Below are 27650 nucleotides of genomic sequence, written 5' to 3'. Positions count from 1 at the left end.
CCCCCCCCCCCCCCCCCCCCCATGTGAGAAATGGGCCACAATATAATACCAGGCTTCATTTTGTCTTTACAAACTAAACTTTTTGCAAATAACAACTGCCAGGAACCCTCCTCAGAGAACAGGGAGTATTGAAAGAACACATTTTATGAGCAGAACAGAAAGATATGACTTCTGAAGCTACCTCAGAGGCAGATATTTTCATTTGGTATCTTTTTGCTATGAAGCGCCAGAAATCAGCCTGCTTGGTAAACATGAGCATGCTGTGACCGGTCTACTGCAGTTTCAGGTGATCAATAGTGACACTTTTAGTCTTTTTCGTCTGTTGAAATCTTGCAGCTTAAATTGTCAATCTGTAAGGTGATGCACCATGTATGCTTGTGGTGAAAGACTCAAAAAAAAATATGATATAAAAAATATGAAAAGTGTTTCATCCTCTCTTCCCTCCAGTGACTGTCAGACAGCATGTATGAGGACCGTGGCTGTAGGTGAAGCTACCGGACCCTGGGGGAACGAGACTTTATCAATAGCAGCTTTGCTGTTGGAGGGGTTGGTTGCTTTTCTGAAACAAAATAGTTTGGTTATACTTTTTAAAAGTAACACAGAAAATAGGAAATAACAGAAAAGTCTGACTGAACTTTGATTATCCTATAGTTCTGCGTTAAATCAGATTTTATTCAAGTCAAAAAGCAACACCAGTTTAGATATTGAACCTAATTATCTTTTTTTTTTTACATTTTTCCACAGATAGCGAAGCCCAAACAGGATAATATTCTGTTCTGTGAGACGCAATAGTTTTCTGACTGAACTGATTCAGTCTATTCACCACTTAGGAAAAATAAATGGACACGTCTGACAGATTCTACATGGCCATGGTGATTACTTTGGTAGAGGTGTGTTGGTGTAGGCTTTCTGATAAATGATGCAATTTGTGCAACAACAGTATAAAAACATCTGGAAATTACACAACACAGCCTCCGGGCAGTTCATGAAACAGTCAGGAAAGCTATTGCTTCGTACTGAGACACAGGAATTGTCCATCTTTTGTCCGAATTGTTGCTCAAACCACATTAACAATTTGTGTCTCTGTACACTAAACAAATAGGTTGCCACGAGACTGGGCGGGAATTCCACAGTTCTGTAAGGATTCTGCATCCAAACAACCATGTGGACAATGCTGGATGTAATGTTCTCCATAACAGCAAGACATCCAAAAAGTGCCAGTGGGGAATTGGGGAACCACGAGGTACAAAACGTACAGTCAAAGTTCAGCTAACCTCCAACTTTATTATTCAAATATGAGTTTCCACTGACTATAACAAAATCACCATACAGGTTGAACCCTCCGCAGTTTTCCCCTTCGTATTTTGGTGTGGCGTATGATACAACTGTATGAGACATACGGTTCGTATGATATCGTACGAGAAGTTATTTATCATTTTCAGTTTGCCTGTGTAATCCTCTGCAGTGCAAAACCATGTTGATTAGTGAACAAAACGACTTGGTTAGGTTGCAGAATCGTATCGCCCACCCTCCGGTTCTCCCTCAGCTAACTACTGTCAGCTCTGTCCGCACTTTCGCCGTAGTTTGCACCGTTGGCACCATTAGCTGTGAGCTGTTTGAGAGGCAAAAGGAATGCTCCCTGTCTCAGATCTTGCACCTTTATTTATTTAATTTTTAATAAATAAGTCTCAACATTGACTTTTGCTTTCACACAGGACATGAACAGCAGTCTCTTGGGTAACAGTCCTGTGCTTTTTTCTATGTGGACATTGTCCCTCTTTATACTACGTCACCTGACTTGCTTACAAATGCCCTGCACGCCATGGCTCACACTTATGAGGGTCACATACAAATTAAAGTCCACCATTGCTTTTCATAGGTATAAGCACCGTTGGGCTGTAGGACCGTGAATGAACTGTCTGGATGGTGAAAGAAAGTCATAGATAGGAACATTGCTTTTCTTCCCATTAACGATGATGACGATGCTCTCTACAGTAAGTCAAGAAGCTTTGGGTGAGACTGTTGCACGAGATGTTTATACATTTCTCTAGTAATTGCTGAGGTCACAGGTTCCTGACTGTGAGCTTCTGTTCATCCTTGTCAGTGTCATTGTTTGGCTTATTGTTTTTCTTCAGCAAAAATAAAACCTCATGTATCTCCCATGGTAGTGTTAGAAATGAGTCAAATATGTACGCATATACATCATGCACTTTGCATTTTGGTGAAATTGATATATATTTTCCCGAGAGAGCCATTTCTCTATTCCAACCTAACGTTAATCTATCCATACAAATTACAGCCAATGAAGAAAATGTGCTGGCTATCTGACCAGTAGTCTTGCAAGTCAGTACAATTTGCAATCCAGGCAACTCTTAGGTTATTCTTGTGGCTGTAAAAAGACATTCTTTAGTGACTCCCAAACCTCCTCTACACTTCCTCCCTGCTGACACATATGCTGCTATTTGTCTTTCAACTTGATTGGACTCGCTTGTGTAGCTGCATTTGTAATTGTGATTGAGTTAATTCAAAGACCTTTTTCCATGTGCTGCTCCTATTATTGTACCACCCCTGTGGCTCTTTTTTTAACAGTCCCACACCATTACTGTAAGCAGACTACAGCCATCTGCAGCGCTTTGAACAGAGACTCTCTCCCAGAGTCCTGTGGGGTACGCGTTAAACCTTTTAAAGTTTCTGTGAGCTCATTAGGAATCTATCCTGTACACCTCAGTGTGTTTGGACCTTATTGTGCTAAGATCATCGGTACGTGGGTCTGACATTCTAAATCATTCCATGGTCCAAATCGAGACAGCTGACATAGTCTTATGCAGGGGTATATAACTAAAGTTCAACAAGGTCCCGTTAGAGAGAATGTCCTCATGCATCAAAATAATGCTATGATTTCATCTCATATATATTGACGTAGCCTACAGTTGTACTAACGTCTGTGTGTAGAGAACATCTGACTGTCAAATTTAATAGTTTAAAGTTCTGTTGAATAATATCTCAAAAATATTTATTGTCAGATTTCAAATTGAACTGGATGAACTATAAATAATACATCATTTAATAATGAATACATTTTCTTCTCTCGCTTCAAGTAAAATAAGGGCTGCATTAAATGATAAATTACATTACAGAAAGCTTTTGAAAAATGTGCATCTTAAAATAAAGCTAAAATAAAAATTAATTTCACTGAATTGTCCTGCAGCTTTAAATTCAGTTCATGCAGGTGTGAAGAGACGTCAACCAAAAAAGCCACAATATCATATTTTTCTCATCTTCAAGAGAAATTGGTGTGCATGGACTTTATGTGTGGTTATTAAACCACTTGTTTCAGCTCTTTTCCTCTCTGTTAACATCATTGTTGGACAGTGAATTCATGTGTTAGGATTCTGATCATATTGGGCTCTTAGATTGTTTATTGTCTGTGACTTCATTTCAGATGTGAGTGGATACGTTTGCTAAAAAGATTTATGCTTTGTCTCGTAGTGGCGCTTCACGTTACCGCTTTTAATTATCGTCACGGTCTCTGAACACATAAGACATACTGGTTTTAAACTGTCCGTGTGAAGAATTAACATACAACAGTCTGTCTGTTCTTGGCTCTGGTCTCTCTGGTCTCTCTGACCACTTTTCTCTTTTTGGTGAATGTCATGTGAAATAACTTCTCTGACTCACGTAATTCTACTCGTCTCTCTTCCGTGTGTGTAAATCTCACTCGAGTCTGGAAACTTGTTGGAGTATACGTGTGTGATTGGCTGAGCAGCATCACGTGATGAGATTTACAACGCATGTAATTGGTCAGTGTGTTTCCTGGACCGCTGAACGAGTGCCGTAGGAGCTGGATAAGCTGCGCCGGCTAAAATAGACGCGCTCCCTCAAAATTGAACAATTCTCAATTAGTTTTAGGTCCAGGATCCGAATACAATGGCGTCTGGGTCCGTACCGTGGTCCGCCTATTAGTAGTGACCCCTGGTCTAATGTATCTAAAGAGAAGAGAAGGGAAGAGCTAATTGTATTCCTCACATGAAGAGCAGAGAACTTATTTGGAAGTTGACAGGCTTGACTTAAAGCTGTAATAGGCCACACATTGATGGAAGCGACCAATACAAACCACAAAGTGGAGCTGGAAGAGAAAAGGGCTTCCCGTTAATTGAACTGCTGTAGTATAAAATCCTTCGCCCAAATTAAATGCTGTCCCCTTTGCTTGTGGAAAGGTGTCTCCTACTTGACGTGAGCAATGTACGACAGATAAAACTGGACAGACCACTTGCTGATGACACCTCTGGGGATTTCTGGCCATTTCAGTTCTGTTTTTTTTCGAGCAGTTGTCAGTCGGAGCCGTCAATGTACCAAATAGCCTAGTTGAGCTTTAAAAACTGGACTAAACCTGTCACAATTCAGCGTTCCCCTCAAATGTCACCTCTCGGTTCTCATTAGGCATTCCCGTCGCGAGTGGTAAGTACTTTGTCATTCTGCTAGCTGCCGTCCACTCGAATTGACATTTCACTCAGTGTCTCTCATTTCATTCAGTATTCTTTTGGGACTGCCGTTCCCTCCGTCCCCTCATTTCCAGCCAGGCCATTTCACCTTTTTGTCTCCCTGGAAATGGATTAGCCAGCCAGGACAGAAATTAAACTGCCAAATCAATTAGGGTTTCTCAAAAGGTGCAGATTTATTTTCATGCTTGTTCATCACGCCCTTTCCTACGCTCGTCTGTTACCATCCTTGGATTATTGGTTGCACTTTTGCTGTGTGCCAACCTACAAAGGAAGACATTTAAAAGGAGAGATGCGAGATGAGTCGCTTTTCCTGTAATTACTCTAATCTCATTATTCAAAAATTGTATCACTTGTGTGTTTCTCAAATTTTGACATCACGTGTCTACTACACATAGCAATGTTTACAACATCCCTAACTTTATTACATAATTAATTAATTTATAGCAAATACAAGGAGTTCCATTGTTACAACAAAAAGACTAAAACACAGTGTGATGATGTGGTATGTTATGTTGTAACAATGTGGCAATTTAGCCAAGTCATCAAAATCTCACTGGTCAGTCCGCCACTTTGATCCAGACTGCAATATACCAACAAATACTGAAGTGAGTTTTTGTCCAGCGCCACCAGCAAGTTGACAGTTTTGGCTTTTAGAACAATGTCTTGACAACTAAAGGATGGATTGCTATGAAATTAGCTAGAATATACCCACCATCCTCAGCTGTACTTTGTGTTAACTGCTAATGTTAGCATGCTAAGCCACTAAACTAAGATGTTGATCATTACACCTGCATAGTATATGTTAGCACGGTTGTTGTGAGAATATTGGCATGATGGCATTAGTATTTTGTCTCTGTAACCCTCTTCGGAATGAAAGTAGTGATGTTCAGTGAAGACGACTCGTCAGCATAGATGCCCTGTTTTTTTAATGACATTTATGGTGGAAATACTTGGTGCACCTCTTCATAGCCAGATAACTGCTGTCAGTAGTGGAATTCTATGCTGGCAAAAATGACTTTAGGATAAGATTCAAAAACCTTAAAGAGGTACTGCACACTTGAAGTTGTTTAAGTTTAAGCTGTAAATTAATTGATACATTTAAAACCAGGCAAACACACTTACACAATGTTACAATATCTAAAATGTTTGCGGACTCTTTTTACATTTAACTATGCATCACTGACTGACAAAAAACACACCTGCCGTTACCAGTAAAGACAGGCCCTCAAAGGCTATGACTTCAGATAACGACTGGTGATAGGGCTCTCGTTCATCTGTTTGTCATTTTTCTGTGTTCCTGTCTGATTTATCTTTTTTCCAATCATGACACTTTCGTGACTAATATGGGCTGTCAACCTTTTGGGATCCAAACCTCTTTTGCTCCACGTATCACTGAATATCACTTTTAACAGTGAATCAGGGGTGGATGATAACAAAGCTCCACATCTGGATCAGGGGGAAATGTACAACAAGCACGGCGACAGCTTGTTAGCTTGAGCCACCTAGCTTCTACGATAGTTAGTTGCCACAACTATCCATAATATCTCTATCAATACATGTCTGATCAAATTGACACATGTTCTATTATACCGACCAGTGACGGTTATAGAAAGTTAGAGTTACATCTTCTCTCTTATGTAATTGCTATCCCTCCAACTCCACGACGTCTTCACTCAGAGTAGCTGTCTTTCATGACATCACACCCCCTTTGTATAGCATCAAATAACCAATTAAAAAAACACACTTGAACCTTTAGCAGCGTGATAAGAACTACCTGAAATGGCAGAAACCATCTTTGAAAAAAATATATTTGCTGCATTCTTTTTTTTTTGGTTTGGTCCAAGTCCCATACGCTAACATGGAGAGGCTTTACTGCTGCCAGCCACCAGGCGGACATATCTACCATCTTCTATGATATTCTGGATCCATACGTTTCAAATTACAAGCACTACAAAACGGCTTATTGGACAGTGAACTACTTATTTTCATTGCAGATGGATGTGTTTCCTGTTGGCTGAGGGTTGTTGTATCCAGTGGACATATTTATTTGGTTATCTCAAAGCAGGGCTCATTATAGTTTCTCACTCACATGCTTGGAGGCTAATTTCACCATCGGTTCAACACGAGACACGTCCACAGTATCTGACGACTGTCACTCGTGGATGATAAAAGATGCAATTCAAGTTTAAGAAAATTACAACTCTTATCACATCACACTGATTAAAATTTCAAACAAGACAAAAGACACATGCACAAAACTTGCTGCTTAATTACAGTAACAAGTAATTACAGCTGCAGGCAACACTAGAGTGACCACGCTGGTCCGTGCATGAAGGATAATTTATCTGCCGTTGTTTACGTTGTATAATTATGTTGTATAATGCTCTAGGGGGTCCGCGGAGGTACTGCAGGGGGTCGTGAAATTTCTGGTTGATTAGACAATATTTCATTTTTTTCCCCCAATTTTTTTTACAAGGTATGTTTATAAATGGCAGTGGCACGGCCACCATACTCACTGTACCTTGCACATGTTTAAAATAAAAACATGAATATATGAACCTGTGTATTATTTGAATAGCTTAGTATTGAATGCACAATAACAAGGTATGTTTATCCATGGCACTAGGCCCAGTTTAATATAAAACACAATTTTCTAAAATATATTTGGTAGGGGGTCCCTGCTCCACCTCTCTATCAGTTTGGGGGCCCTTGGCCTGAAAAACGTTGAAGACCCCTGGTCTACTGAGTTCGTTCTTTAACAGCCGATGCTGCCTCTGTTATTGTCACATTGAATGAACACGAGCCCATTGGTGAATTTATTCACGATCAGTTGAGGGGAAATATGACTTCATACGTTATATATTATGTTCATTATTTAGGCTATGTGTTTATTTATTTAATTTTCATTCATAATAAAGTTGGATAATGGAACAAGCTGATGTTTTGATGCGCGGAGTTGCATTGCTCATGTTCATTCAATGCAACAATAACACACACGCAAAGCGTTAACTGCTTTTAGGCAGCATTGGCTATCGAACAACGAATGCACAAATATATTTGCATGAGCAAAAGTAGACCAATGAGATTAGGTAATACCCCTAAACTGACATTGACAAACTGACAAGAATGGCACGGACCCAGGCTACAGTGTAGCTATTTCAGAAGAAAGAAACTAAAGTCTGTTTCAATGAGTGGATTCTCGGGAAGTTTGTTCCCATTATTATTAAAGAAAAAATGCGCGGAGATGAACGTTATATGGTGCATCTTTTTTTTTGGCTTTCTCTTAAGTACCATCATGAACACTAATGTGTAAGGGTGTTTTTTTGATGTGTCAAAATGAAATGGCTGACAAAGGGCAACCATTTTGTGCATTTTATAGCATAGAAAGGCAGTTTTAAACTTGCCATTTAGCAAATGGTTGAAATGAATGAAAATATATTTCAACAAAATTGCCGAAACAAATATGCATGTTTTAGAGAAGCATTTACAGACATTGTTTGCATGTTATGACCTTGGATTCTGATACATGTATGAAGCAAAAATAATTCTTTGTTTAACTGAAGCAATTTTGATGAAACTTGAAAAGATGAGGGAGGAGCTGAAAGCACTCTAGCAGCCCTCTGGGCCCGGGGGGCACTAATTGTAATTTGTCCAAGCCAACGCCCTGGGATTCTGATGCTGCGACACAAAGAGAGTCAAGTGTGTGTCTGAGGATGTCTGCATGGATATTTGCAAGAGCAGTAGCTGAAAAGAGGCCAAACCTCCGATTTTAACCTCTGCGTTGCACCCGGTGACTGATGCGTCCTCATTCTGATGCATGTACAATAAAACTGCATTCTGAATAACGTTTTGAGGTACACATATTTTGTTGAGGATTGGTTGGAAATGAGTCCCCAGATGTCAGCGAAAGGAGGAGGAGGTTGTGATGGGTCAAAAAGCACAAGGCGTTCTCCCAGGAGAAGGCTGGTGATGTCATGTGTGAACCAAGTACTTTTGTTGCCCAAACATAACCACATAGTTTTGTAGCATTTTTGTTTTATTTTGTTTCAATTTTGAAGTCATTTTAAGCCATATCATGATGTTATTTACTAAACCTAACCAAGTACTGTTGTAGCGTTTTGGTTTTGTTACAATTTACAATGTTAACCATGTGTTTCCCTCAACCTGCTATTGAGAGTGCAGTCTAGTTGTACAGTAACTTACCATGCTTGTTGTGTTGTGCTTTGAGACCATTTCACAGTTAAATAAGAGCGCTCTTTTGGTCTTTAATTCCCGCAACATTGGCTTGTCAAAGGATCATTTCCCCTTCACTGGATAAAGTAATGGAGTAATTGTACACAATTTGAGCACTTTCATGTTTTCTACACGCACAATTGCAGGCTTTACATGTAATTAACATAGCTCTTGTCATAAACCAATGGGCTGTGAAGGGGATTAGTGTTTGCATGTGAATGGGACCCCTGTCAGCTGTGGGATGTAATTAGGGTTAACAACTAAGCTTAGACCCAAAACATCTTCAAGCGGGAGTCAGTGAGTATTGTAATTAGGAAGCACTTTACAGGGTAGACTACTGTGCTTTATGTACTCTAACCTTCCACCCACTATGGCCTCACTATGTTCTTAAAGATGGAGGCACACTGCCACTGACAGCCTCAGCTGGAGGAGAGATCAGATTTAAAATGCATGCAGTATTCATAGCTCATTAACGGATATGATTAAGTTGTCCTGGCTGTAATGGATCGCGATGGAGCCAAACACATCCATCATAATTGGAGATGTGTCACAGAGCATCAATATGCTGTCAATTTGTAGGTGCCTTACACATGCAGCATTTACTCCTCTATTGCATTGCCCTGGAGGTTTGTTTAAATGTATTCATAAGATGATTGAACTTGCATTCAAACAAGTAAACAAACTGATGAGTGTTGTGCTTGCGCTGGATCATAGGAGTCGCGTGAGTTTGAATAGAGCTACACTGGCTTGAATTGAGGAAAGAGCACACGGAATTAAATGTCACACAGTTTGCATGGTCTTACATGAAGGATTTACCACTTGTTTAAAGAAAGGAAGAGAAGTTCAGTCTCACAATGGCAGAACAAGTGAAGTAAACCTAAACCTTTACAGATTTTGGAGCAGAACTGGCTTGGTTATCTTTGGTATATTGGTGCATGGACAGGTTTGGATTTTTTCAAGGGCATCTTAATTGTTGGTCGCAATCCTCGACGAGATCATAACAGGTTTTCTAAACTTAAGCAGAATCTTTTATGAAGCTTTAGCAGTCCGAATCATCTTGGAACATAATTTTGCATAATTATATGATAGGGATGTTCTTGCCGAAGGGTTCATTCACCACAAGACGAGTGTGTATTTGTTCTTTTATAGCCACGTTACAAAGGAATTGCCTTATGGCCAGTATAGACAGGATTTCATCAACCAATACAGTATGCCATTATAAATCGGTTAGGAACTTTGTATTTCAAAAACGTTTTTTAAAATGATTGAAATGAACACTGCATTGTCAAAGTTGGTATTGTGTCTTCATAAAAGGTCAGATAATTCCATGTGTCATTATATTACATATTCATAGTTTACAAAAGCCCAATCGGAGTTACTCGGACCCTCACCCAGAGGACCGCTGTTCATGTTCTGTGAGAAACCAAACGTAATCGTTGTTATGTTACGCTTATTACGTAACGTAAGAAAGTCTGCTAAAGGTGTTTGTTAGTTCATTCCATTAGTTACGTTGTGCAAATATTATTTTACCACAAACCATGATATTTTTTTTTTTACATTAGCTAAGTAGTCTAGCTGCCTAAACCTAACAGGTCATTTCACAACGTTAACAATTGTGGCATTGTGTGTTTCTGCAAGCGTGATACGATGCGTTGAGTTGAATCCCGCAGGCACACTGCTGTTGAGAAATGTAGAATTGAGTTTGGTTTATGATGTTGTTTTGAGATCTAGTCACACACAGGTGTTTTTAGTTCTTTTGATCAGATAAATATTTCTAAAGACCCACAGATCCACCAAGAGTGTGACGAGGAAAAATGTATGATTCATGATTTATTCATGAATTATGAGAAAAAAAGACGAAATATGGCTATACGATGTTTCCGCCCGACAGTGATGTATTGTATTTAGGCTGACTGCTTCTTCTAACCCACTTTTCTTCAAGGCAGTTGGCAGACAAAGCTGGAGATTGAATGTTTTAAAGGATGTATCCGTGTCAATACTATTTTTCTCTCTATTGTTGTCTGTGGTTGGTTTAGCAAGTCAGACTGAGGTCAGACTGTTTGTGTTCTGTCAGTCACCATGTCTTTAGAAGAGTGTTGTGTTTTTATGATGGCAGCTGTCTTTTTATGATATTCTTCAAATCGATTCAATCCAACTATCTTTTTTCATACTCAAACCTCCATGCTGCCTTTTGCAGAAGTATTCTTTCACAGCTGAAGTAAGATCTTAAAAAAATCTCAACAGATACTCTTTCATCGTTAAACATCATCAATTTGTGACGGTTGATGTGTCGGAGGTTGCCTCATCTACCTTGACTTCAGCTCATAATGTCCTACCTCCCTCATCAACAGGCCATGAACTCATTGCTTTCAATCAAAGTGGGTGTACGGGCATATAATTAGCTCAAGTGAGAATATTCAGTCATGGGTTACATCTGTCTTACGCAAAATGTATCATCATACTGCAACATCGGATGCTGGCCTATTTGCTGCTGCTGTGGGTGGAGACAATGTTATCTTGTCCTCTTCTATGGATTTCTCCTTTTTATCATTACTGAGCATCAGCGCAAATGGCGGCTCTACAAAGAAGCCTTGCTCTATGATTCTGAAAGACACTGTGACATGGTGTTTTAGATCTTTGAGACATTTTGATGCTGCACTGGAAATATCCTGATATTGCATCACAGAGTGCACATTTGGCCAGTTATTGGACAAAAGAGACACCAGCTAATAATAAAGTGGATACAGGTGTGCAGAAAACACAGTGGAGAGCTGTTAAAGAATTTCGGTACTTAAGGCACAGGGTTTTATTTTCCTTTTGAATATAAAATATATCATCCTTCCTAACTCGTCAAATAATGAGGCTTAGTTAGTGGCCCTCAGCTTCAAACGATGACACTCTAGGTTCCCATCCAGCAGCAGTTGTGGACGTGTCAGGGAGAGTGTGTCAATATATGTTTCATGCATTGTGTCTTTTCAAAATATACTTCCAATCTCACAGGAAGTCAGGTTTAGACAACAACACTACTTATTTAGGGTTAGGAAAAGATGGTGGTTGACATTAACTTTACCAATGAATCACATGACTAGCAATACTAACGACTCATTTGACTAACGACAGCCATAACAAGATAACTCAAACAGCAGTTTCCTATTGAAAGTCCTGAGTTTGTTTGGGTCGTCCTTCATTCGGAAGATCGGCAGTTGGATCCCAGGCTCCGCCAGTCCACACATTCATTATAGAGAAGATGACGCCAACCTCTAGTGGCCATTGTAATTAGTACGGGAGCAAAGGTGGAAGTCCTGTGACGTAATATAAAGAGTGTAGTCCATGTTGAGAGGAGGTCGGGGTGAATGGATGACTCAAACAGGACTTTCACCCATGAGCCCGCTGTCCCATGTGAAACCAAAACTCACTGTTGACTTACTTACTGTACCAATAAGATCATGGTTTCACTTACACTTTCACAATGTGGTGGATGCAGTTTGTTAAAGTATAACAGTATACAACTCCCATTGAATAGGCTGATAACATTCAAAATGGATGCTTGGACTCAACTTAAACACGAGATATGAAAGAAAATAAAACAATAACTAGCAACTCCACTTTGGCTTCAAACGTTTTCTTTGTCACTTGGATTAAGCTTCAAGTTTTATGGTGAATCACCCTATAATTGTCCATTCTTCTGTCAATCCCACATACTGTAAAGCTTACACCAAGGTTAGAGCAATGTACTTTATTTGAACCTTATTTTGGATGATGAAACTCCAATTCTCGAACCAGAAAGTAAATATGATTTAGGTTAAAAAATATCATGTACATCAATTGGTGGCATTTCTTAGAGCTGATGGTAAGACAATCAACACCATTATTAACAACTGTTTGGTTCCTGATTGGTTCAGTTAAAACAAACTCAGGTCCATTTGACCAGTCAGTACAGTTTGTTTGGATTGGTGTGAATGCTGTCAATCAAATCCTGGTGTGGACCAAACAACCAAACCAAGACCGCTTAAAAAGGTGGGCCTCTGTCCATACACAAGCGGACTGCTGCGGTTTGTTCCTGGTGTGAAAGCAAACCAACCAACCCCATGACTTTACGATAGCAGATATGTGATTTTAGCATGATTTTAATAGCTACTATTAATAAATCCTTGGTAACCACAGTAACATGTCAGCATGGGCATTTTCCCTAGCTAAATGGACCCAAAATTTGATTTTAACATTAGCTGGCTAGCCCCATTCCATGACCAAAATATAATGTTGGCATGTGCATATCAGCTACATAACCATATCCATCGTATCCTAGCTGCTGGGTGATGTTGAGCCACACAATGTCCTTATTTGGTTGTTGAGGTAGTTGTGATGTTTGTCGTACATTATTGGGTTTTAGGAAGGAGACTTCCCATTGTTCCGAAACACACAATAGTCCCAAAAATGTTACATTGACCATTTGTCAGACAGCCTGTTATGCCAAAAACAAACGACCATTGTTCTGAGGGCCCACTGCTCTAAACATTCAAACTCTCGATGCAACCAACAGAAGCCAATTGCTAATTATTTTTGCAGAATGACAGCAGTATTTTTAATGACATCAGTTGGAATAAATTATTTTATTGACCAAACTTATATTTCTGCAGGAGGAAATCAGCTGAAATCGAGGTCCGTCCAAATATTTTTCCCCGAGCACTCATGTTCCTTAAGGATTTGCAAGCAGTATTTTTTTTTATAAATTTCTTTCCAAATTTGTCTGACGCGCAATAATACTAATGATCCTTATCATGACTATGATAAGTTATCATCAAAGAACATACACATCACACGCATTGAAGTGCTTCATAAACTTCTGTCAGTCACTGGAATGTGATTTCCCCACGTGGGTCCTGATGATGCAGGATGCTAATTGTTACCGGTCAGCCTGTATAACTTCATGTTCACTCCTCTTGGTTCCTTTTTTAAAAGTCAGAACCGTATCAGAACTAAAATACATTTGTTATTTTCTCCCTTGGTCCAGATTAAATGAACTACAGCTGTAAAAGCACCCTTCAATCCATACGTCTTGAGGCAGATTTTGTTATGTATCGCATCACAGAAGCAATATCATATTTAAAGGACAATTTAGGGGTCTTTTTTATGTGTATTTCAATACCATACTAGGTTGGCATCACATTATGGAAAGAGGTGGTGATAAGCTGTTCACTGCAGTATTTAATGACACATTTGCTCTGCCACCATAGGATCACTGGGTTTAATGTGTCATATGAAGTCCACGACCTGAGTTTAACCTCCTCTCACTGTTTGTGTTGCCGATGATTGCTGGACAAACTCATTTCAATATTTGGTCCTTTTAATGTGTTTTCATTGGTCGTGCATGTCTATCATCGGGGGGTCAGGGCCATTCCAGTCACAGTAAGAGCTGTAATACAATCACAGCAGCACAGGGTGGTCTAGTTTATATTTCAGTTTAAATGCACTTTCTCTTCATGTGACGTTAATTTAGTCGCAGCAACTCAATGGAGCTTTTTTGATGCACAATAATTGCGGAGCACATTTTACAAGAAGTCAATTTGAGATTTGCATGAAGAATGGCAGCATGTCATGGTGGAAGGGTTCTGCAATGAAGAGACAAGCGATTGAAATTGAGATACTTGCGAGCGGTCGCGGTTTTGGCTCAGAAGTCACTTATGCGATAGGAATAAAATATAAATGGGAAAATAATGGAGGTTTATTCCGACAGTGTCATTGAAAATTTTTGCTTTGCGGTCGCAGCCCCAAAAGTTACTTGTGGAAGTTGGAACAGTAAATGAAAGTGATTGTTCTCTATAAAAGGTTTAAGGTCTAACAGGTTTTCATCTGTTCTTTTTAACGACACAGAGCAGCAACATCTCGGTGGCAGATAAATGCCTTTTACAGCGGATGATAAATGCCGTGATTCTGAATTGATATTGGACATTCATTAAGTCAAAATGACCTTAATTGCATTTGCACAGTGCTGGGTGACTAATGGCTTGACACTCGTAAAGTACTCCCTAATTTTGGGGTTTTAGTGCCTGCCAATCTAAACAGTCCATTTGGATAAAACATTATTTTAAATATAAGTGGATTTATTCTTAATATGTGAGGAAAGCTGACCTGCAGACTACTGTCATTCTTTCATTGTGTGATGAGTCTGCAGCTGGAAGGTATGCAGTGTGTGTAATGTCAACCGTGCATGCAGGTTTGTAACCCTGATGAACCTTGAGTTAAGCATAGTGCTTTTTTTTGAGTTATGTTGACTCATTTGCTGGAAGTCTATGAGCTCAGCAGCAGCTCCAAAAGTAAAGAAATGCATCGTTAAATATGAATACAAAGCAAATTTAGCTAAAAAAAAACAATATTTGATCAACTTCTCATTTACATATGTCAATCAAAGCCGACATGGTGGACATGTTATTCCTAATGATGATAGAACTGACTCTCTCCCTCAGCAATGTCCTCCTGGATGAGGAAACACATAATGACCGAGCGGATTCTGAGTATGCTTTGGGATGTGACGACTGACAGGACCAAAGCCGACCGGGTCTGTTCTAGTCTGGCTCAGTTGATGATGACAGTCTGCAGATAAAACATGTTTATTTTATTTTAAACATAAAAGTAGAAGAGGAATGGCCATAGTTGCAGCACATTTTCACTACCAACTGGCCAAATACTGACATTTGATCAGTGACCCTACTCTTCAAACTATGACGCTCTCGGTTCCCCTCTAACATCAGCTTTGGACGTGTCAGCGACAATTTCTGCTAATTACATGCATATTGTCTTTTGAAAATAAACTCCCAACGTAGGTTTACTTTGTTTTTAAGTCTACTAGGTTAGGTTTAGGAAAAGATCCTGGTTTGGGTTAAAATAAGTACGTAACGTAACAAAAGTATGGTAAAATAAGTCAACATTGACTTGGTTTCACACAAACCGCTGTCTCCTGCTCTTCCCACTTGCTCTCTGTTTAGACACAACTGACAAATGTGTGCAAGAAGTATGTGATTTAAAAACCACAGTCACAATCAATAGTGACACTAGGTTAATTCTATGAAACATAGTGGTTCGATTTTGAAATCTGAGAATGGAAACAGGAGAACAGCAGGAAGAGACGGGAGGAAAGTTAAAAGCGTGGGATGCATATTTGATCATTTATCTGAATTGTTAATATAATATATCATTCATATAGTTCACGGTAGATCATCAGTGTGCAAAACTATTGCTGGAGGTTGTAAGCAGGCGTCCTGTGTGAACAGCCCAATTGGTTTACATGGGCGCCAAAAGGAAGCGGGCTGTGCTTCTCTAACAATTGCAAGCGTCGGTATTTGACGAGTGGCCAATTCCCTCTAGGCTATGCAGTCTGCCTTCACCATCTACATCCATATTGTTTTGCCTTTCCAATGCAAATCTCACACTGCATATGAACAGGCAAAGCGGCTGGTTGCTGTTGCGATTGTTCTGCTACAACAACCAGAACTCCAGTAGTTACTGACCAGACGTTCCGTGTGTTGTCTTGTGTATTTAGTCGCAGAGGTTTATGCTCCATCCTGATTGTCAAATACTAAAAAAAAGGAAAGTTGGAACATTCTTCACGTATGATTCATCCAGTCTCTGTAAGTTCCAAAACTCTTCAGCTTGGTCCCGAGCTAGTGTTTAACCGTTGCTATGAAAGACAACAATACCGCTCCTACAACAGCTGTGAATGGCAACAATAGAATGGTTTCATTTAGGCTAAAATCTAAAATCGATATATATTACTAGAATCACTTAACTACCCTCAGGAAAATATTTTTTCATTAAATGATAAAAAGGTCAACTCTTACTAGTCTGAGACAGGATATGTGTCGGAAGCGACTGATAGTGAAGGCACATTTTATTTACCCATCCATCATGCAGACTCTCATACTGTAGCACCAACATATGGATGGAGACACAGTTAGCAGTTGTTAGCCCAGTTTCCAACATGGCCGTTGATTTGCCGTAGAACCTGAAGAATAATTAATTAAAAGGACAAGTTTCGTATTTTGCAACAGTCTGGTGCTGGTTGCACCATGACATTGTGCAGTATCACCCCAGTTACAAACTGCAGATGGAACAGATACCTTTTGCCTTCAGACGGCTGTGGAAACTCACCAGAGTGAAGGAAAGACCTTCAGTACATGACTAAAGGACTTTTATGATTATGATTTTAGGGAGGTTTAAATGGGTGTGCATTCACCAAATAAAAGTGACTGAACTAATATGGAACAAAAGTGAGTTGTCGTCCTGCTCTGAGCAGGAGACGCATGCATCTTGTCACCAAGATTGCAGAGTGACACTTGATGTATATCTACATCCTCTACTGCACCTCTCATTCTACCAGGGGTGCATGGCGAGAAATAAAACCTCAATGCGCTGCAGCAAAATCACAGTTCACTGGTGGCGCCCAGAAGAGAGCCCAAAGAGTCGGTACGTGACACCCAACGCAATAGCTACTCGACCTTAGGCCATGCTAATTAAGCACCAATATCAACGGGTTTAGTTTTGCAGTCAAGAACAGGACCTACATGTACATACTGTACACTGACACTAAGAAGGGATGAGGGCAGAAGATTGCAATATGTGCACAAATAACGTCATGGAGAAACACAAAAAGGATCCGACTACTTTGGATTATAACACTTCAAGATTGCCGCTCCTTCTTAGTTAGCATTAAAAGGGTTCGCAGTGATAAAGAGACTGAAGAAAGCAATGTGACAAGAACACTGTGGAGGAGGAGGATGTTCCCAGACTTCACTATCAGTAGTAACAGAATGTATTACAGTTGGTCAGAACAGAATATTGCAATAATCAGTGGAGCAATGAAAACATGTTGCTTTGTGTTACTGCTTTGACTGAAGTCAGTAAAGGATTTTAATTATACATCACATTCAATTAAACACTGGACACCGAAGAATAATAGAGTTCAGCTGTGTTGTGATGATAGGCTGTTACAATAGTCCCAGAGGATTTTACATGAAGACATGTTTGAGAGGCAACAAACCCGTTCCCCATCACCTCCTCCTTCCTTGGGCCCACGTTTTCCTGAACGCAGCAGCCACTATGTGTAGGCCAGAGAGCATCTGTCCTCTCAAACTTAATCCTCCTCAGGTGACATATATAGACTGCACACCCAGCCCATATAACCGCTGTGAAGTTTGTAAAAGAGGAGGCTGAAATTGATGACTTGAAACAGTCCAGCGCCAAGACTCGAGGACAATTAATCCTGCCTCACCGTTAAAGATGTCTCCTCGATACAATGGAGGGTGCCGGGTCCATCTGTGGAGTCAAGACATAAGAGTCATGCATACATACAGACAGAGAAAGCTATGGCTCCTAATTCTGCTCATTAATCACCTCTCTGCCAAAAACATCCTCCAGAGAAAAGAGCCCGGTTCCTCCGAGGTAATTACAGCACTTGAAGGAACGCTCTCTGCTGCGAACGCTCATAAGTAGCCATCTTATCTCTCTCTCTTACTCTGCCTGGTTTTTCCGTCTCGACCATGGAGCTTCCTGTATCCTCTGGAGAAACCTCCTCCTCCTCCTCCTCCTCCTCCTCTTCCTCTCAAGTCTTTTCTGCTGCACCGCTCTTGCTCCTCTTCAGCTCTTTTTTTTTTTTCCGGGCACACATCCATTTGGCATCCGATGTGAGATAAATAAATTATAACCTCTAAAATCAATGGCCAGTCCATGATGTAGGCTGGAGGCTTAGTGCTTGCCACCGTGCTAGAATGATGCCGCCGGGCCTCAAACGGGGGCATTTCTTGAGCCCCAGAGCTACGCTGTTCAGTACTTTGATTTTCTTTCTTTTTCCCGAGATGCTATTCCATTCCTTCTGACATTTTATTATTTGTCATCAGTTTTCTGATGGAGTTTTTGATGCATCATCTGTCTCAGGAAGCTGTTAGTTTGTCACACAGTGTCCTGGTCTGGACTGCTTCTCCCCGTGATTCACTGCAGTGTCTGGAAACTGTCTAATTTCTCCACAGAGCCACTCAAAGAATCTAAAAATAAATCAAAAACAGTGGCTAGAGCAACATCTTTGTGCATTTATTTTTAAAGGCAGAACAGTAGCAATGCAATCCCTCAGTCTGTAAACTGCATGTTGATGTAGGAATGGAAGATTTATAACCGTCAGCGGATAGCTGATGCCTTTTTTTTTGAAGTTGTCATAGTAATCTTGTAGCTGATTCAAAGGAGTCTGACAAGAGACTTGCATAACATACATACTAGAATGTGTCCTCGGTGCGGCTCTCTGAGAGCGACACTGCAGCAGACTCTACAGCAGGCTGCCATCCCTCTGCTAATGTTTCTCTCTTTCTTCTTCTGCTTTCTCTTTCCAGATGGAGATGATACCAGATCCTGATCCCTATGACGAGGGCACAAAAATAAGTGTAAGTTCAGAGTTACCCCATGTGTCCCTGGTTGCAACCTAGTGCTTCTCAGTTGTGGGAAGTCATGACGCAAGTTGGATGGCGTTTCATTCCGAGCAAACACAACAGCAGTTGATTTTCCCCGAATAATACACCTTCAACCAGAGAAAGGAGCTAATCAGTGAAATCAGTGGCAGTGTATTATTACTGTCAGAGCGGTTCCCTTCCTGCGCTCGTGCCCCACCACCCGCTCTGCCTCTTTTTTCCCGTCACTCTGTATGCGCATTCTGTGCCCAGAGCAACCCACACTTCCTGCCACTGACCTCGCTGGAAGCCTTAGAAAGTCAGAGTCAATGTAAAAGGTCAGGGAAGGGATCAAGATATAGATGTTGTTTAATGTATTTCACATCATTCATTTTATGAATTTATCAACTGTTGTTTTTGTCATAAATACTTTCACTCAGAGCGCAAATATTATGCTGAAAAGCGACGTCATTTTCGCCCCGAGAATAAAAACATCAACTAATTATGGTGTGCGGAACTGATTGAGCGGAGCCTATATTCATGAAACAACAACATGGAGGCTCCGTTTTTTCCAACCAAGATGGCAAACTTTATTCCTACTTTTAACCTCGACAAAGACAGCTCACACCAGACCCACTCCTTCCATTCTTAAATTTCACAATAAAAGCCCTTGACATAATATTCTCAGGCGAGTATTTCACAATTTTGTGTAGTCTCTTTCTTAATCTGTCGAGCCAGCAGTGTGTAAAGGCTTTTCAATTTAAATGACAGTTTATTACAAATTAGGTTGATTTCTATGAGTTTCGATAACATTGTAAAATAATGGCATAGATCTAGAAACATGTTTTTCTTGTCTAAATTATTTTAACTGTGAAGCTGCATTCCTAGACATCAAGTTGGTGCATGTTGGTGCATTTTTTATTAAAAATCAAACTGTCAAAGTCAAATAGTTCATACTGACCTATCTGTGCTTGGGTAAATCGAAAACAGTGACTTGAAGCATAAAACTTGGACGTGTTCAGCATTTCAGGTATTGAAAGAAAAACATAAGCTTTCCCAAACCCTACTTTTTGTTGTTGTCTAAACGTAACCACAGGCAGGACCCTGGATTTAAACCCGTCTCCAGTGCCAGACTGCTGTTGTTAGCCAGCTGTTTACCCCAATCGCCTTTCTGTGCAACCCCTTCTCCTACGAAACGACTTTCCCCTACAACTAAACTGCATTCAAAATTACATTTCAAGGGAAAAATATTTTCTCGGGTGTCGTATTAATCACATAATTAACAATAAAATTAAATACATTTTTGGTTTCACACAGGACACAATAACAGTTCACAGAAAATCACTATAAACAATAATCGCAAAATGTTGTGTTGAGATGTGCAATTGAAATAAAATCCACTATCACAGTACATGTACATAGTTGGGTTTAGACCATTTCACAGTTGTAAACGCTAACATTCTGAATTCGTCCCAGTTTATTTCCTGTTGTAGTGTTTTTGGGGGGTTTTCAGCTGAAAGGAAGTTAACATGGACCCAAGCTGTTGCCTAGCAATGCAACAGCTTGAAATATATATGTTACATTATAGAGTGAATTTTCTGGAGTCCTCTAAAATAGCTAAATGGTAATGTGTGGTTTTGGCAGACATTAAGGTACTTAATCACAGAGATGTAGCAATCTTGCTACATCTCTGATTGATTTGGAATGTTGCCTGCAATTGCAAAGTAGTAAGTTGGTTTGAATACATTTGGTGAAAACCTTTGGTTCCATTATTTCAGCACTGCTCCATTTCATTAAATATTTATGACTAAAAAAGCAATTATCAAAGTTAAATTTCATCAAATAGCTTCCATAGGTGTTGAATTAGATGTTGAGCAGTCAAAAACGCATACGCATTTAACCCCCGATCACTAAATCTGGATCTGTGAGCGAGTCTGAATGTGTGTGTTTATTATTAAGAGATGGAGAAGTGATCCATGGTGACCTGTGCAGCTCTGAGAGCAGCGCAGAAAACTCACTTGCCCGAGCATGTAAATCAGGACAGCTCAAGTGGTCAAGCTGACATATGTCAAAAGATTATGTTTTTGATGTATCGCAATTACGTGTCTAATCATAGGAGGAGGGCGGGTGGGTGGGCGGGTCAAACAAACAGGACTTTCATCCGGAGAACTGTTATTGTGTCCTGTGTGAAACCAAAAATGTATTTCATTCATTGTTAATTATGTGATTAATACGGCACCCGAGAAAATATTTTTCCCTTGAAAGGTAATTTTGAATGCAGTTTAGATCAAGCCAGTAAGCAAAACATGTTGGCTCCAGTCCCACCGGCTATAAAAAAAGGTGGCTTGGAGCCCTCAAGGTCCACAATAAGATGGAAGGAAAACCTGTATACGCTAATGGGACACAGATAAAACCCCACAATTTAAACGCTGACCTGTGCACCTGGCAATATGTTTTAACCTGTATTTATCATTGCCACTTTTGTTTATATGCACAAGATAAACTTAGTATTAATGGTTTAACCTCCAAATGTCACAGTATAACCATCATGTAGCATGTTGTAGAATAAAGTGGCATGACGTGTCATGATACCTTGCAGTGTTCCATCACTGTTATGACTCTGTGGTCTCTTCTAATCACTCTAACAGACAGTGAAAGTCCAGGGCAACGACATCTCACACAAGCTACAGATCTCCAGAGTCGTTAAAAGTGACGAAGGACTCTACGAGTGCCGGGTGACACGAGCTAACTACGGAGAGATTTTGGAGTACAAAGTCCAAGCCTGGCTGAAGGTCAACGCCACGGCCAGACCACGACGGCCACTGGTGCCTCCCAAGAAAAGCTCCCCGCTGCACCTGACGGACAAGAAGCCGAGAAAGTCCAGCTCACCTCTGGGCCAGGACAGCATGAGCTCAGACCAGAGGGTGGCCTCCACCTCCACCTCTCACACGTCCTCCAACACAGCTGAACACAACACCGGCTCAGGTAAGGCCGTTTGGGGAGGGTTGTGGGAGGGCGCAGTGAAACACAAAAACATCTTTTTAAGTTTTTAACTACCAGCATATAGTCTGGTCAGCAACCTTCCTGGTTGTGAGTCACCTACCTAAAAACAACAAAACAACCGACAACACACTTCAGCATGCTCTTATACAGCAGTCAACTGTAAAATGGGTAACCATGTTTCAAGGCAGACTGATAAAGACTGCTGCACCTGTATCATTCACTCTCATAATGGATCCAATAATACTGCAATCTTCAGTATCTGGTGGTTCTGAACAGATAAACAGACTTCGTGGAGAGTAACCCTGAGAGGTGTAGCAGAATTTTTGGTCTCAACTTGCACCAGAATGCAGAAATGCACCTTTTTCTTTTTACTATCTGCTTATTCACAAAGCTGGTAGCCCCTTTGTGACTATTGATATGTTGCCATCTCAAGAATTCAGACAAGCGTCAGAGGTCAAAGCTGAATTGGATTGAACTTTAAGTTCAACTGCAGTCTACATGGTGTGAACTGTGTGCGGAATTCCAGAGTTAGTTTGGGGTACAGCTGGAAATGAACCGCAAGATTCCATCATGTTACAATGTAAAATGTAGCATATGGTTGTTTTTTGTCCATCTATGGTGAGAGGATCCTCAGGTTTAATGTGAATATAATTAGAAGGCGATTTGCATTTCCTTCCTCTCCATCTTCTACTAGCAGAAGGCAGAGGGGTTGTTCGATTGAATACGTTCAACGCATCCTCATGTAGCGGGTTTGTGAGATATAATCCCTGCAGTGTCTAAGGGTAGCAGGACACATGTTGATAAATCCACAGCATCTCAGAAGGGCCTCTCGAGTGCAGAGCCATATTCTAGATTCCAGACGATGCTTGTGATTCCACCACACAAGCCACAGCGTGTTTCAGAAGCGGCTCTCGCTGTGGTGTGTACAGATAGATCCGTGGCTCTGTCCGTGGTGCTGAAGTGGCAGACTGATTTGTAATTGCAAATCCCCAATTCATCTCCATGGCAACAATTGAGGTGTCAAGTCCTGTGTGATAGTCGCAATTACGTAATTGCAGAGATTATAATGAGTATTTGTGTTTTGCGGAGCCCAGTTGGGGAACGATGGCGCACACACTCTCACTGTGTCATCAACCAATCCAAATCTAAGACCCCTCTATGGAGCGCTCCGTGTTCCTCTTAATTACTGACGAGTAAAATCTGTTTTCTAGAGTAGCAATGCTTCACAATAATAATAATGTAAAAACCATTGATAATCAACAGACTAGGGCCTGCTTTTCCTCAGATGAGGATTGTAGCCAACATTAGGTATTTTTTCAGTCACTACAGATATTGAAGGAATCTCGTTTGGATTGTTGCGATTCTCTTTATTGAAAGATGAGTTGGAAGTCAATTGTCTGCCTCCAGCAGACCCCAAACTCTGCTGCTGGGCTCCTCACTAACCCTCGGAGATGAGAACACATTCCAGCCTTTCATGCGTCTCTTTGCAGGTTGCATGTGAGTTCTAGAATTGATTTTAAGATTTTACTGTTAATGTTAAGGCACCACGTGGTCAAGCTTCCAGCTATATTTTATAAATAAATCCCCCATGAGCAGCTTCTTAGATCCTCAGGCAGGCCTCTTCCAGTGCTTCTTAAGACTCACCTTATTACCGAGGGTATTCTTGCTGCGGGCTGCTCAGCTCTGGGACTCACTGTCTGAGCAGGCTAGCCAATCAGCAGCAACTTTCTATATCATTTTCCACATTTATTTGCTTTGAATTTCGCTGCTCCATAATCATTATCCTCATTTGCTTAAAACGTTGCCATGGGTAGAATTTGAACATGTCCTCATTGGTAGACTTGGTAGAAAGACACAAGGGATACTAAAAATAAGGGGCTGAAAGCAACACATGCAGAGTTTCTTCAGGGCTGTCTCATTTTTCTGCATTCAAAAACTAATGCCGTTAGAATTATTTGACATTTGCTATAATCACAAAAAAAGTGCTCCACATAACTGACTTTTAAGTTATCATTGTTTTCATTGAACTTGAACAAATGGAATTCATGTGATCTTCTTTAGTACGTCTCCATCATGTGAGTCTAATACCCAGTCGGTAATTACATTAAGAGGATTGCAAAGAATAGCAAAGTTACCGTTGTCTTTCATCAAGCACAGTGAGGCTGAACTCCTCTCAGTGACGTGTGCAGTGGAATACCTTTGAGTTGATAGTGGAGGATGATTTAACCCTTTGGTTATTGTTGGTGTCAGCTATGTTCCCAGGGAAGTTCTTTGACAAACAAACATTTCACCTATTCAAGAACTTCTTTTCTGTAAATGACAGTAATATCTGTCTGGTAAAGCTATCTGACAACATTACAAATTACTTTTTAAGCTGAAGAAACTTTTATTTTTATTTTTCTATTTTTATAATGTAAGAAACAAAATGCTCCATGGGTTACTAATAATCCTGTAACAACAGAAAATGCTGATTAGCCACTTAGTTTGTTTTGACTAAGATGATATGGAAGCAATCTAAAAGATGTCTAATGTTAATTAAACCAGCAGCAACCAAAATGGAGTCAATGTTTGTTGTTGTTTGATCAAATGATTCAAACTAAATGATGGAAGACAGCTAAATCGTATTCATAAATAAGTATGATTTTAGAGATACAACAAATCTGGCCAACAAACAAAAAGACATGGTGGAACCCAACATGCTCTGGTTTGCTCTGGCTGGTGGGTGGTGCTTAGCTTTTGCTCGACTGTTTATGGCTGCTGGGTGACAAACCTTCTCATTTTATAGCTGAACAAAACACTAAAATATGTTTCTGAAAACATTAGAGGCAGAAACAGAACCGTGAGTCATATTTAATCAGCATTGTCTGGTTTGACTCTTTGATCTGAGAATAGTCATTTAACTCAACACCATGCAATGCTCTGCCTCATCTCCTCCTCTCCATAGAGAATGAATAGGATCAGTCAACTCCACATAAGTCAATGGATTAGGGATATGTCCACCATAAGAAGCATGATTAACCAATATAGCAACAACTACAGAAGATATATTGATATATTTTACATATGTAAATATGTCAAATAAATCGATATTGACCTGTAAGGAATGACCATTGAAGTCTTACTTTAGTTTGCTTTGTCAACCATTTCAAAAGAGTCTCTCACTTCTGCTCTGTGGCTCTGTGTGCTCAGGCATGTCACTTTCTCCGTGTTCCATTGTCTCTTTCCTAAATAAACTCCTGTGTTCACAGGAAACGCGCAGTTTCTGCTCCTTACATGCAAACACGCTCATTGTAGGCTTACTTACTTTTTAGGTTTACTTGGTAAGGTTTAGGCAACAAAAGTACTTGGTTGGGTTTAGGAAAAGATTGAGGTTTGGGTTAAAATAAGTATTTGTGTTACGGAACTCAGGTTAGTAAGGTTGAGAAGTTATGTAACAACCTCCTCTCCCTCCCTGTTTGGACTTTCTATCTTTTTACACTACATCAGTTGGTCTGACCATATAATAATGACGCAGAAGGAGTTGGTAGAAAACGCCCGATGCATCTCATACAGATGTTAAAGCATGCCTCGGTGCGTCAGAATCAAAGCACTGACCAAGCCTCTGTATTGGACGAGTTGGAAGTGATAAGGGGGGGGGGTATTTTTCTGGAGAGGAAGGTCTCAAACCATCAGTGAAAAAACCGTAACCGGATCTCAAGCTAAATTGTTTGGACAAAATGACTGACCTAAGACGTGGCTGCCTTCTCATAGTAGTTAAAAAAAGACATATTTGTAGCAATGAGCCATCATTTACCCATTCCTTCTAATATCTCATTTACAGAAATGTGATGTGTTCTTGTGTTTTTTGTCTCACATCAGCATCCTCAAACTGAAATCATTGTGCATCTTCATGATGTTCACCTTTTAGCAGTTTAGGTCTCAGCCTAATTGTCCCTTAGCTGGCTCAGTGTCATTCTTTCTTTCATTAACTACTCTTTGCATTATTTTCATTACAACGTGATCGCCTCTCCTCAGCCATAAATGTCTTTTCTACCTGGTCAACATCGGCCCTGCTCCGGGCTCAGATAGTCTCTGAACCCTGAGGCGAAACATAGAAAGATATTACTTGCCATGGAATAGACGTCAAAAAAAGTAGAATAATCCCCAGGGCTGCAGAGTCAGAGAGTATGAGGCAGCCAAATTATGCTGACAACTGTGTTGCAGTGAGTCCTCTGTGCGGTGCATATGACACTGATAAATGCCTCTCCGTGGCTGCTCAGGCAGCCTCAGCCACCTTCTCTGAGCGTCACAGAGGTGTTACGGCTGAGGGCGACAGAGCTCTATTACTGCCGCGCTCGGGTTTGAGGCAGATGAGCAACAATGGGTAAACGCGCTCGGATGAAATTAAACCTGGGAGAGTGCAGATATTTTCCTCTTCCGCATTGCTGCGTCTGTAAACAATGAGGCCCTTTTCCAGACGGGCGGACTGTGACTGCGGCTGGTGGAGCGGCTGCAGCAGCAGAGCGCTTCGTTCACAGCTACTCCCCCACCAGTGTGTCACATGTTGTTAGATCTCAGCTCGGCCTCCATTGTTCTTGGCAGTGTTGTTTTTCCAAAGCTGGAAAGGATGCTTGGATGGATGCTTATTGCGTAAGCATCCATCCAAACAAAAAAGGAATAAAAAGAAAACGCTGACCTTGTTTATATGAACCACCATATTTTTTCAAACTGCCTTGGCTGCATATGTCTAAGGAAAGAACACCAATGAGTCATTACTCCAGTAGGTGGTTAGGAAACCGCCGGACTGCTGTTCATGGCTGCATTCATATTGCTCAAGCAGTCGCACGCAACGTCAATGTGTCATTTCCAGTTCATGTGGATGCTTCAATGGGTCCTTCCTTACTCACACGTTTGTCTTTTGGGATCCACTGAAACCTCACAACAGATGTGACTAAATATGTCCAACAGACATTACTGCACCATCTACTGTGGTACAGGGAGACCTTCAGAGCTCTAATTAGATCATTTGTGCAGATTTTATATTTGCCTTTCTGTTTTAAATATACTTTCATGTATTCATGGTTGCATAGGGGGTGAGGGGGTACTGAAGTACAGTGCTTGAATGAGGGCACTTTCACAAGCTAAGTACGTTTGGCTGGCCCGAATCAGATAATTATGATTTGTTTTCTACAAAGTCAGGTTTTACAGTTTGCAAATTGGGGCGAGACACTATCGAAAAAAATCATCATTTTTCATGCACTGGTCAATTTTGAGGCTTTTTTGCTTCTATAATATGTCATCTTTCCATCCATAATACACATTTAGCTGTTTATTTTACTACTTTGTCTATTTGCGTCTGTAGATTTCACCTAAATTCGCCAGAACTTAGCATTAGATAATGCCTCACTTGCATATTTTATTTTTACCCTGTTCACCTGCAGTGTATTCAAAATGTCATTTTACAAAATATATCCTAAAAGGCTGCTTTCTCTAGATTCGTTTTTTC

General features: G+C 40.4%; 1 protein-coding gene across 1 annotated transcript in view; it reads left to right on the top strand.

Moving 5' to 3' along the window:
* vstm2a (V-set and transmembrane domain containing 2A) overlaps positions 1 to 27650 on the top strand; it is a 78413-nt gene that overhangs the window by 39025 nt on the left and 11738 nt on the right. The window contains exons 3-4 of the mRNA XM_031873663.1: positions 19109 to 19159; positions 21811 to 22147. Coding sequence (XP_031729523.1) covers positions 19109 to 19159; positions 21811 to 22147 — 388 coding nt within the window. The remainder of the gene's footprint in view (positions 1 to 19108; positions 19160 to 21810; positions 22148 to 27650) is intronic.

The sequence above is a fragment of the Anarrhichthys ocellatus genome, unplaced genomic scaffold (genome assembly GCF_004355925.1).
Source record: "Anarrhichthys ocellatus isolate YVR2014 unplaced genomic scaffold, GSC_Weel_1.0 scaffold73, whole genome shotgun sequence".
Classification (NCBI taxonomy): domain Eukaryota; kingdom Metazoa; phylum Chordata; class Actinopteri; order Perciformes; family Anarhichadidae; genus Anarrhichthys; species Anarrhichthys ocellatus.
This window is presented reverse-complemented; position numbering and strand designations above follow the sequence as displayed.